This window comes from Fusarium fujikuroi, chromosome FFUJ_chr05, assembly GCF_900079805.1.
Source record: "Fusarium fujikuroi IMI 58289 draft genome, chromosome FFUJ_chr05".
NCBI lineage: Eukaryota > Fungi > Ascomycota > Sordariomycetes > Hypocreales > Nectriaceae > Fusarium > Fusarium fujikuroi.
In genome coordinates this window covers 3,108,017-3,117,341 of record NC_036626.1, presented here as the reverse complement: position 1 = coordinate 3,117,341, position 9,325 = coordinate 3,108,017, and the positions used below count along the sequence as shown (strand labels likewise).

Here is a 9,325-nt window from a genome sequence, read left to right as displayed (position 1 = left end):
TGCATGGTATCCCCTGTTCCGTTCCCCATTCAGTGCCCCAGACAAGATAGGCCTGCTCCATCATGATGAGATGGGTGACATGTCGGTATGTATGCGTATGTTAAAAGTGTCTCCCATCAAAATAGCAGAATATCCCCCAGCCGGCTCGGGGCAACCATTTAACTCTAAGCAGAAAAACATCATTGGTAATAGTAATAAAGAGCTCCAATGCTGGGTATGGGTAGTAAGGAAAACATTGTATCTGGCTGCTAGCCAGTTCATCATGATGAGCCAGCCTCAGCCTGGGGAGTAGGTGTAGGTACAGACTTGGGCTTGGGCGGGTCAACAGCCCTGAGGCCATCCTTGACCTCCTGCTCAAAGTACATGCGCGCCACGTCAAACGCAGAGTCGATGCTCTTTGTAATCTTGGTACAGCCGCAGTCGCGCGTCCATGTGTTGTGGAAGTTGAGGTTCTTGCCCAACTTGCTATCCATCAGCACGTGTGGCACGCCTATGACTGTCGATAGAATGTGACCGTGGAGGCGGTCGGTGATGACGAAGTGAGCAGACCCCAAGAGCTCGAAGCCCGCCATCGACTTGGCCCACGCTCGCTGGTTCTTGCCCTCCTCGCGCTGTGCGTCGTCGTCGATCGAAGGGGTCTTGGTGAACTTCCAGTCAACCTTGTTGTATGTTACGTTGCCGATGCTGCCACCCAAGTCGACCTTGCCCTCGCCAAACTCGATGCTGGCAGAATCACCGTCAGAAATCTCGGCATCCTTTCGGGCGAGAATCAGAATATCGTGGCTAGATATAAAGTTAGCTCTCGTTCAACGGTTAGGCTGGCTGGCAGTACTAACGTCTTCTTTGTGTTGTGTCGGAAGTCAGATCGGTTGCCCCACATGAAGGCAATATCAGGAACAAGATCACTCTGAATACCCTCAGTCTGTCCAAAGTTGTCCATAAGCCAGTCGTAGCTGGGTTTGTCACGAGCAGCCAACTGCAAATCATGGTGCTTGGTGAAAGCCTTTTTGGTCTTGTCGATCCTCTCGGGGTTGGTCATGTAGATACTCTGGGGAAAAGCTCGGATGGAGACGTTGAGGAAGTTCTCAATCATGTTCATGCGCGAAGGTTGGTCCTCCCAGTAGTAATCGTTGAAGTTACCGCCACCAGCCATGATGATACCAGAGTGTGGGCGGTGGTCCTCCAACTTTTTGCGGAACTTTGTAATGTCGCAGTCCTTGTACATGAAGCTGTGTCACATTACATTAATATTGACGTTGTCCAACGTGGTACAGACAAGATGCTTACCGGCAGGCTTCCATAGTCTCGATTCCAAGGATGCTCAGCAGAATCTGCTGTGCGGACCAAATCGCAGCATCACCCTTGTTCTCCGTCTCGAGATAACCCCAGATGTTGGCATAGCGAATTCCTTCGAACCTCTTCTGGTAAGCGTGGATGAGACGCTGCTGTAAGTCGTTGACGATGTTCTCGCAGCCCGGTGTAGGAGCTCGAGTCAAATCGTAGGAGATGTCTGTGTTGGGGTCCTTGTCCAACTCTGTGTCCTCCTCTCCAGCGCCCACGGCACCAGCGGCGTCGGTAGGCTTTGGGGGCTCGTCGATAGTGACATTGTCGCCTTTCGAAGGCCAATGCCAGTCTGCGCTTGGTAAATGATCCTTGAAGCTCTCGGGTGCCTGGTAAGACACCAATATAGCGAAGACGAAGAGCACAGCAATCACGGCTAGCGCGATGCGTGTGAAGCGGTTCATCGCAGGTAACATGATGAACTCATGGGAAGCAGATGTTTTAGGTTAGAGTTATGGTTGTGCTTGTGGGAAAGGAGTGGAACACCCGGATACTTCTATCACGGGCTGGGCTTAAAGAAGCAAGGAAAAAACGGCGAAAAGACAAGGTGGAAGATGCAATGGAAGGGAAAGAGAAAAAGAAAGTATATTGAAACGTCTTTTGAACTTGGGAATAAAAAGATGCGACCCCCCATCCCCCATACCACAACATCCTAGTCCTTCTACTAAGTCGGTACCTACCTCTAGGCTCTAACTTAGTGTCTCCCGTCCCATCCATACCTAATCCACATTCACCCACCTCCATCTCCTGGGCTTGGCTGGCGTAGGCTGGTTCCTAACTTCCTCCACTCGGGCGATTCGATGATGGATGCGTTCAAAGTGCGCCACGACCACGCGCCTGCACCGCACCCATGATCCATCCACAGATTGTCTCGGCAGGGATGCAGAGGCTCTGATGTTGATGATAATCGTTGTAGCCCCTTATTCCTCTGTGGCATACGTATGTATGTATGGTATGTAAATATCCAAGGAGACTCTGTCTGCAGCCAGTTCGGAGATGCCAGGGACCCTCGGCCGGGATGTGGATTCCTGACGTCGACGGCCTCATCAGCAGCAGCACCCTTCGTATCCCGGCAAGATTCACACAGCGGGGTCATCCACTTATACGGCATATGAAGATAGACAGAAGATGCAATTATTGACTCTTACGCGGCGCAAGGGGAAAAGAGTGGGAAAGGTCTTACCGGGATCCTTATCGCCTTAGTTGAATGTAGCCAAGTTGGCCAAGAACGGACGCAAGCCCCCTTTTCCTCACTTCTCACTGACAATTGTACCGCGCAGCAGAGGTTACAGTGATACGCCTTTTTTTCTTATTCCCATCCCTCCCTATCCCTATCCACTTGACTTGGCATCTCCACGGTGGCCTTTGGTTGATTGACTGGATCGATTTTTATCTGGAGCCCTTCGCTTTTTCTCGTCTTATCTTGTCTTGTCTTGTCCTGTCCTGTCCCGCATATCGTATCGTATCGTGTCGTGTCGCTTCGTGTTCTTTTCGAGATTCGTCATTCTCTGCTACGCATTGAATCACTGTTGAACGACATTTCGGCCGTTCGTCCACTCTTTTTTTTAGAAGCCGTTTTAATCGCTTGCGACCGACCGACCGACTCGACGCCGCAGCCATGGCTGACCAGAACAAGAAGAACGACGACTTCGTGGCCAAGATGCCCGAGTCTGCCAACGAGACCAACATTGGCGATGGTGGCAAGGAGAACGACTCCCTTGTTGGCCGCGGCCCAGGCACTGATGCCCTCCCCGCACAGCCTTCAGGCTTCATGAACAAGATCGAGAACAGCGGGCCATTCTCTATTCTTTCTTACTGTCTCTCTTCTATTTCCATGACTGTCGTCAACAAGTATGTTGTGTCTGGTACATCATGGAACCTTACTTTCTTCTACCTCGCTGTTCAGGTATGTTTGTCGCTGTTCCCCGAGTTCAAGTGGTGTCAATTAACTCAGTGTCTCTGTAGTCCATTGTCTGCATTGTTGCCATCACAGCATGCAAGCAACTCGGCATGATCAAGTCCCTCGCTCCTCTTGAGATGGACCGCATCAAGAAGTGTACGTTATAATATCTTTCACGAATGAGGGGCAATGGCTAATGCGATCTCAACAGGGTACCCAATTTCGCTCGTCCTCGTTGGTATGATCTACACAAGCACCAAGGCTCTGCAGTACCTCTCCGTGCCTGTCTACACCATCTTCAAGAACTTGACCATCATCGCCATTGCTTATGGCGAGGTCCTCTGGTTTGGCGGTTCCGTCACACCCATCGCCCTCTCTTCTTTCGGTCTCATGGTTCTGAGCTCTGTGGTTGCTGCCTGGGCTGATATCAAGAGCGCTATCTCTGGTGACTACAGCGCTACTACTGGCGATGCTGATGCCCTTGCGACTCTGAATGCCGGTTACTTCTGGATGGCCATGAACGTCTTCTGCTCTGCTTCTTACGTTTTGGGCATGCGCAAGGTTATCCACAAGATGAACTTCAAGGATTGGGACAGTATGTTGACCCCCCAGGCGCAACCTCGGGGTTGCGCTCAAAAACACTGCATGAAAAAAAAAAACTGCTAACATGTCAATAGCCATGTACTACAACAACCTTCTCACCATTCCCGTCCTTGTCTTCTTCTCTCTGGTCACTGAGGACTGGTCCAGCGCCAACTTCGCCAAGAACTTCCCCGAGGACTCGCGCAACCGTATCTTCATTGGCATCATCTACTCTGGTCTGGCCGCTATCTTCATTTCTTACTGCTCCGCCTGGTGCATCCGAGTCACCTCTTCCACCACCTACTCCATGGTTGGTGCTCTCAACAAGCTGCCCATTGCCGTCTCTGGTCTCATCTTCTTCGCTGCCCCCGTTACCGTTGGAAGTGTTTCGGCCATCTTCATCGGTTTCGTCTCAGGTATCGTGTATGCTTGGGCCAAGGTCAAGGAGAACGAGGCCAAGAAGAACGCTCTCCCTACCGCTGAGAGCCGAGAGCCATCAAAGTAAACTTGACATGGCACGGCGACGGCGACAGCTTGTCAGGACCACTGTCACCATTCTGCAAGGCTCATTAGCTAATTAGCCATTTTTGGCCAATATTTCCATTTAGTCTGGTTAGACCTGAACGACAATAATGTACCATTCCACGGTATTTGAACGACACACGTAATGTAGACATTTTTTCGTATAACGTCGGGGGCAAGAGCTCGCTATCTCGATGGGGGTTTAGGGTGTCATTTAAAAGCGTTTATAGACCTGCTTCAATATACCGTCATTTCGCGACTGCAAACATGATGTCAACAACAATGGCGTAAGGCTACCTAGTAAATTGAAGATGAACCAACAGACAACGCTCGAGCCTTCATGACGTCTAGCACAGAGGGAACACGGCTCAGCCCTGTCCGTTGACATGGGAGACTGCTTAACGTTTAACGGCGTGGCCTTGGCACAGATCTCGCATGGCATGTCATGTTGCACAGCAACATAGTACAGAAACGTACACAAGATGCTGCATAAGCCCAACGTTACATCAGTGCATCTTGTGAGTCTTGACAAACGACGCCATGTCCTGATCAAAGTCTATAGACCAAGACGAATACAGTAAAAGACCGAAAGTACATATCTTGAAGAAATATCCATAATTTCATCTCAACTTAAAGTCATGCATTAATCTCCATCCTCTGCTCCTTCATCTTCCAGAAATCTCATCTCACCCCCTTTCTCCTGCAGAACAGGGCTGAGCCATCCTGTCAGATTAAGCCAATTTTGGCTCTCAACCCCGTTTTAAGCATATGGAGTGACATTCCACCCCCTTTTCCATAGAAGCATTTTGTGGCGTAAGGCCATTGTCGTTCTTTCGCTGGTGAAGAGGAAAAAAAGACCGTTCTGGAACGGCGGGCTCTGTTCGTTTGGCATGTTTCTAGGCGCGGGGGACGATCGTTACCGCTGGGCTGGGACACGTTGGTTTGAGTCGAAGCCTTTAGCGGGAGGACCCTGGAATCAATAGTCTAGCCCTACAAAAAGATGCGATTGTGTTCGAGAAATGGAGTACAATGGGGATTGCATGGTATGGTGGTTTTAGCGATATGGTGTAGTTTTGGCCCCAGGGTAGTCGGAGGAAGAGATGTCATCTTACCTTAGTTTATAGACTGGCGTTTTGCTAGTTGTTCAGCTCCGTAATCCTACGGTAGTTTGTATGGAGAACAGTAAAATGTTGATTGGGACTTCAGTTGGATCCTTGACCCAGTTTGAGAACCAAGAAATGTTTCATGAAGAGTGTCGATGAGAATTTAGAGTAGGATTATAAGATTAAAGATTAGCTTGTTTTACGTGTAATGGAGCCTCAGCTTACACACGCAAGGGTGAGGAAACATCAAAGGATTTCACCGATTCTTAACACCAAACAGAGCGAAGCCCAAGAAAAACGTGGTCATTTATCTATCAAATCCAACAAAGGAGATCTCATTATACGCCGTGCCATGCCGTTCAATCAATAACAGATCCACCATGAACCTGTCTGTAAACTTTTCCGTCCCAGTCATTTCACCCCCCAGATAGAGAGACGCCTTATACGCTGATGGTCCTGAAGACGCTGAACTCCTCTCCTGTGGCGACCAAGCTACCCGTGATCTGAGGGTGCCAGTGCACCTCCTTCACATCCTTGAGGTAGTGCACAAACAGCAGCTGGGGCGGCACGTCCTTGACACCCGCTGTGTCCTTGCTCTCCTCGTCGTCAAGCTCGACAGCAAGATCCCACAGTGTAACGGTGTTATCACCAGCGGCCACAGCGACGATAGAGTCGTCAGTGGGATGCCACTCAATGCTTGTGATCTGCTCCTTGTTGAAGTTGAAGCTGGCGATGGGCTGGGGCTTGTCGGAGCTGGCCTTCCATTGTCGGAGATCCCAGACGCCCCATGCACCGTTGTCGTCTCCGGAGGCGAGCAGATGAGTTGTCTGGCGCGACCAAGACATAACGTTGACATCGACATTTGAGACCTGCATGGTGATTGCGGGCTTGCGGGACTTGGATCGCACATCCCAGATGCGGATTGTGCCGTCACTTGAAGCAGAGGCAAAGACAGATTGCTCAGAAGGTGACCACTGGAGCTCCTCGACACTGCTGGTGTGGCCCTGGAAGGGTCGGTTGTCGGTGACCCAGCCGCCTCCATCGGTGCGTGTTGTCACGTAAATGAGACCGTCGTTGTCACCAGTGAGGAGCTTACCGCCGGGAACTGTGGGAGACCAGTCGACAGCATAACCTTCGGTCTTGTGGGCGCGGACAGTAGAGATAGGCTTGTTCTGCTGAGCGGAGATAGTAGTTCCGGGGTTGTCGAATGAGGCGAGGTGGGGAGTAATATCGTGGATATAGACGTTGCTTGACTCGGTCATCGTAGCAGTGAGGGTAGTTCCAGGTCGCCCAGCCTCTTGGCTAGGAATCTGGTGGGCGCGGATACGGTTAGTCGTAGAGTTGAGAGGGATGGACTTGCTCTCCAGGATAGGGTCAGAGTCCTCGTCATCATCGTCCTCCGAATCAGAGCCCTCGTCACCACGGTCCATCTTGCTGAGACCGCTGAACTTCATAACCATGATCTGGTTGTCAGAGGCCTTTCCAGTCTCGGCCTGTGTTCCAGAGACAGTGTACATGGTAGCAGGATAGGCCTTGCGGTTGTCGCCAAGGTTATCGCGAATAATATCGAAAGAAAGGCATGGCCAGGGTGTGCTGAGGTTGTGCAGCATCTCGTAGGTTGTCAGATCGGGGGCGAGAGTCTGGCCGGGTTCGAGTTTGCTTCGTCCGACGATGAAGGTTCCTTGGTCGACTTCCATGGCATCTGTCCACAGCATTAGATCCTTTTCTGAGCGATTCGTGGATAGTGACTTACCCTTCTCTTCAGCCTCGCGCTCAGCATCAGGTCGTCCATCAACACCAGCCTCAAGAATCTCGTCCTCGCTCTCGAACTCGTCCTCGAACTCATCTTCAAACTCTCCCATCTCCTTGGTGTTGTCGTCAATGTCCATCTTCTCAGGGCGTTCGCCGCCTTTTAGGGCATCGCCGTGATCGGCCTCAGCTGTTCTCTTTGCCATGATTGGAATATGTGGTGTTATTTGATTCGATCTACCAATTGAACCACAAAAAGAAGGAATTTTTAGTTATCGCCGTCTTTTTGGTGCCCCTCCAAATCAACTGCAGGAAAAAAATAAATTGGAGACTACCGAACCCCGCCATGACGCGGGGCTTTCCGAGAATGTACCGGCGCAAAGCCTTTTGTGGGATGAAAGAGATCATTGTAATGGGAAGAATTAAAGCATGAGGGCGAGAGAAGTAAGTCGTATCGGACTTTTCAAGGTATTTTGTTTATTTCTATAGATCATAAGACTAGACGTGGTATAAGTAAAGACAGAAAGTCTACCAGAATGTGTCTTGTCTTTGATGTAAGGCCTTTGATCATTAGTACCTAGCCACGGCATGAGCATGATGAAGTCGCATTAGACTCAAATCAAAGGGAGAGAGTTAGGCTTGAATTTTATGAATTTTAAATAATTTGACTGAGGCATGAGTTGAAAGACAATCTGATCTCAATCAAGTCTTACCATGGTTACTAAGATAAGATACACCCTGGATTGCTGATAAATTGAAGCCTCGCTTCGCCCCATACAGATCCGTCGTATTCGCGGATCGTAGTTTGATTCCAAATGGCTTCCAATTCCGTTACGCATGGAATACGTTCCAGGGCCTAACTATAGCTCGGCCGGGCCTGTTTTGTCAGCAGTTAATTCCATTCATTCAGCGGCACTCGGCCCAAAGGACCCCACGTCAGCCTCTCCGAAATTTCACGATTGTGTCATCGTGCCTGTCATGTTCACCACCACCGACTCCCGGGTTCCTGAATAATTGAGTACCTAGGTAGGTCGAGTAATCAATCAATCGCGAAACTGGAGCTTCTAGAAGCCTGAACAACCAAGTATATAAACGTATCCACTCCGCTATAGTAGATCCATCTTGACCTTTTGATTTCTACCCCTCCATATCATATTTACTCTAGTACTTATATAAACACAACCCCCCACCAAAACCCCTCAACCCTTCATCAACACCTACAAACCAAACACCCAAACCACAAACCACAAAACACTCTTCAAAATGGCTGCTCCCTCCGCTGTTGTCGAGATCAAGTCCAAGGCTCAGTTCGACGAGCTCGTCAAGACCACTCCCTACGTCGCTCTCCAAGCCCACGCCTCATGGTGCGGTCCCTGCAAGGCCATCTCCCCCATCTTCAACAAGCAGGCCGCCGAGCACAAGTCCGACAAGTACGCCTTCGCCAAGTTCGACACCGACGATGTCCCCGATCTCGCCTTTGAGCTCGGCATCCGCTCCATCCCCGCCTTCTTCTTCTTCGAGAACGGCGACAAGGACAGTGATCTGCTCGGCGCTGTCCCCCCCAAGCTGACTGCCGCTGTCAAGGGCTATGCCGACAAGGCCAACGGTGCTGCTGCCGAGAAGCCCGCCGAGGAGAACACCCTCAAGACCGACGAGAACTTCTAAATGGAAAGACTCGGGCGAAAAAATAAAAACACTACAGAGCAAATGGCGTCAAGAACGCATATTGGCAAGGATACCCCCTATAAACAAGGCGCACATCATGGGCACCATTCACCAAGGCGAAGACCATCATGAGCTAGGATTGCGACATATGGCTATGCGAAAGCGCAAGGCTTTGAGGAGGATGGGTTACATTGCTTAGCTAGAATAAACCTGATCACTTCAACACAATTCTTGTCTCTCTGTAGAATATTTGTAATTCTTTTTTTACTGCCTCTGGAAGTGAACTCCAGATTGCATTGTATATATATACGTAATATCAAGTAAATGTTCGCTGTGGCTCATTGTTGGCCGTGTAATCCGAGACTTCATATCTCGCTATGATAGGGATTCCAGAACTCATCCATCGTCAAACTCCTCTTACTCCATTGGAATCTTCTCTTGAGCCCCTTTTTCAAACCTCCTC

The 9,325-nt window shown here is 50.0% G+C and overlaps 4 protein-coding genes; 2 read left to right on the top strand and 2 right to left on the bottom strand.

The window, feature by feature from the left end:
- Window positions 1-260: 260 nt before the first annotated feature.
- FFUJ_07711 (uncharacterized protein) lies at window positions 261-1,757 on the bottom strand (the record flags this gene model as incomplete). XM_023577993.1 has 3 exons in its annotated part: window positions 261-783; window positions 837-1,229; window positions 1,288-1,757. 3 exons carry the CDS (start codon window positions 1,755-1,757, stop codon window positions 261-263), a joined length of 1,386 nt encoding a protein of 461 aa, XP_023430966.1.
- A 1,202-nt stretch (window positions 1,758-2,959) lies between these two features.
- On the top strand, window positions 2,960-4,328 carry FFUJ_07710 (putative GDP-mannose transporter; the record flags this gene model as incomplete). XM_023577992.1 has 4 exons in its annotated part: window positions 2,960-3,247; window positions 3,307-3,397; window positions 3,453-3,836; window positions 3,919-4,328. 4 exons carry the CDS (start codon window positions 2,960-2,962, stop codon window positions 4,326-4,328), a joined length of 1,173 nt encoding a protein of 390 aa, XP_023430965.1.
- Window positions 4,329-5,888: 1,560 nt separating this feature from the next.
- FFUJ_07709 (probable RRB1-involved in the regulation of ribosome biosynthesis) lies at window positions 5,889-7,403 on the bottom strand (the record flags this gene model as incomplete). XM_023577991.1 has 2 exons in its annotated part: window positions 5,889-7,150; window positions 7,202-7,403. The coding sequence occupies 2 exons, from the start codon at window positions 7,401-7,403 to the stop codon at window positions 5,889-5,891; spliced, it is 1,464 nt and encodes a 487-aa protein (XP_023430964.1).
- A 1,057-nt stretch (window positions 7,404-8,460) lies between these two features.
- On the top strand, window positions 8,461-8,862 carry FFUJ_07708 (probable thioredoxin; the record flags this gene model as incomplete). The annotated part of the gene is made up of 1 exon (XM_023577990.1): window positions 8,461-8,862. The coding sequence occupies one exon, from the start codon at window positions 8,461-8,463 to the stop codon at window positions 8,860-8,862; it is 402 nt and encodes a 133-aa protein (XP_023430963.1).
- Window positions 8,863-9,325: the final 463 nt, after the last annotated feature.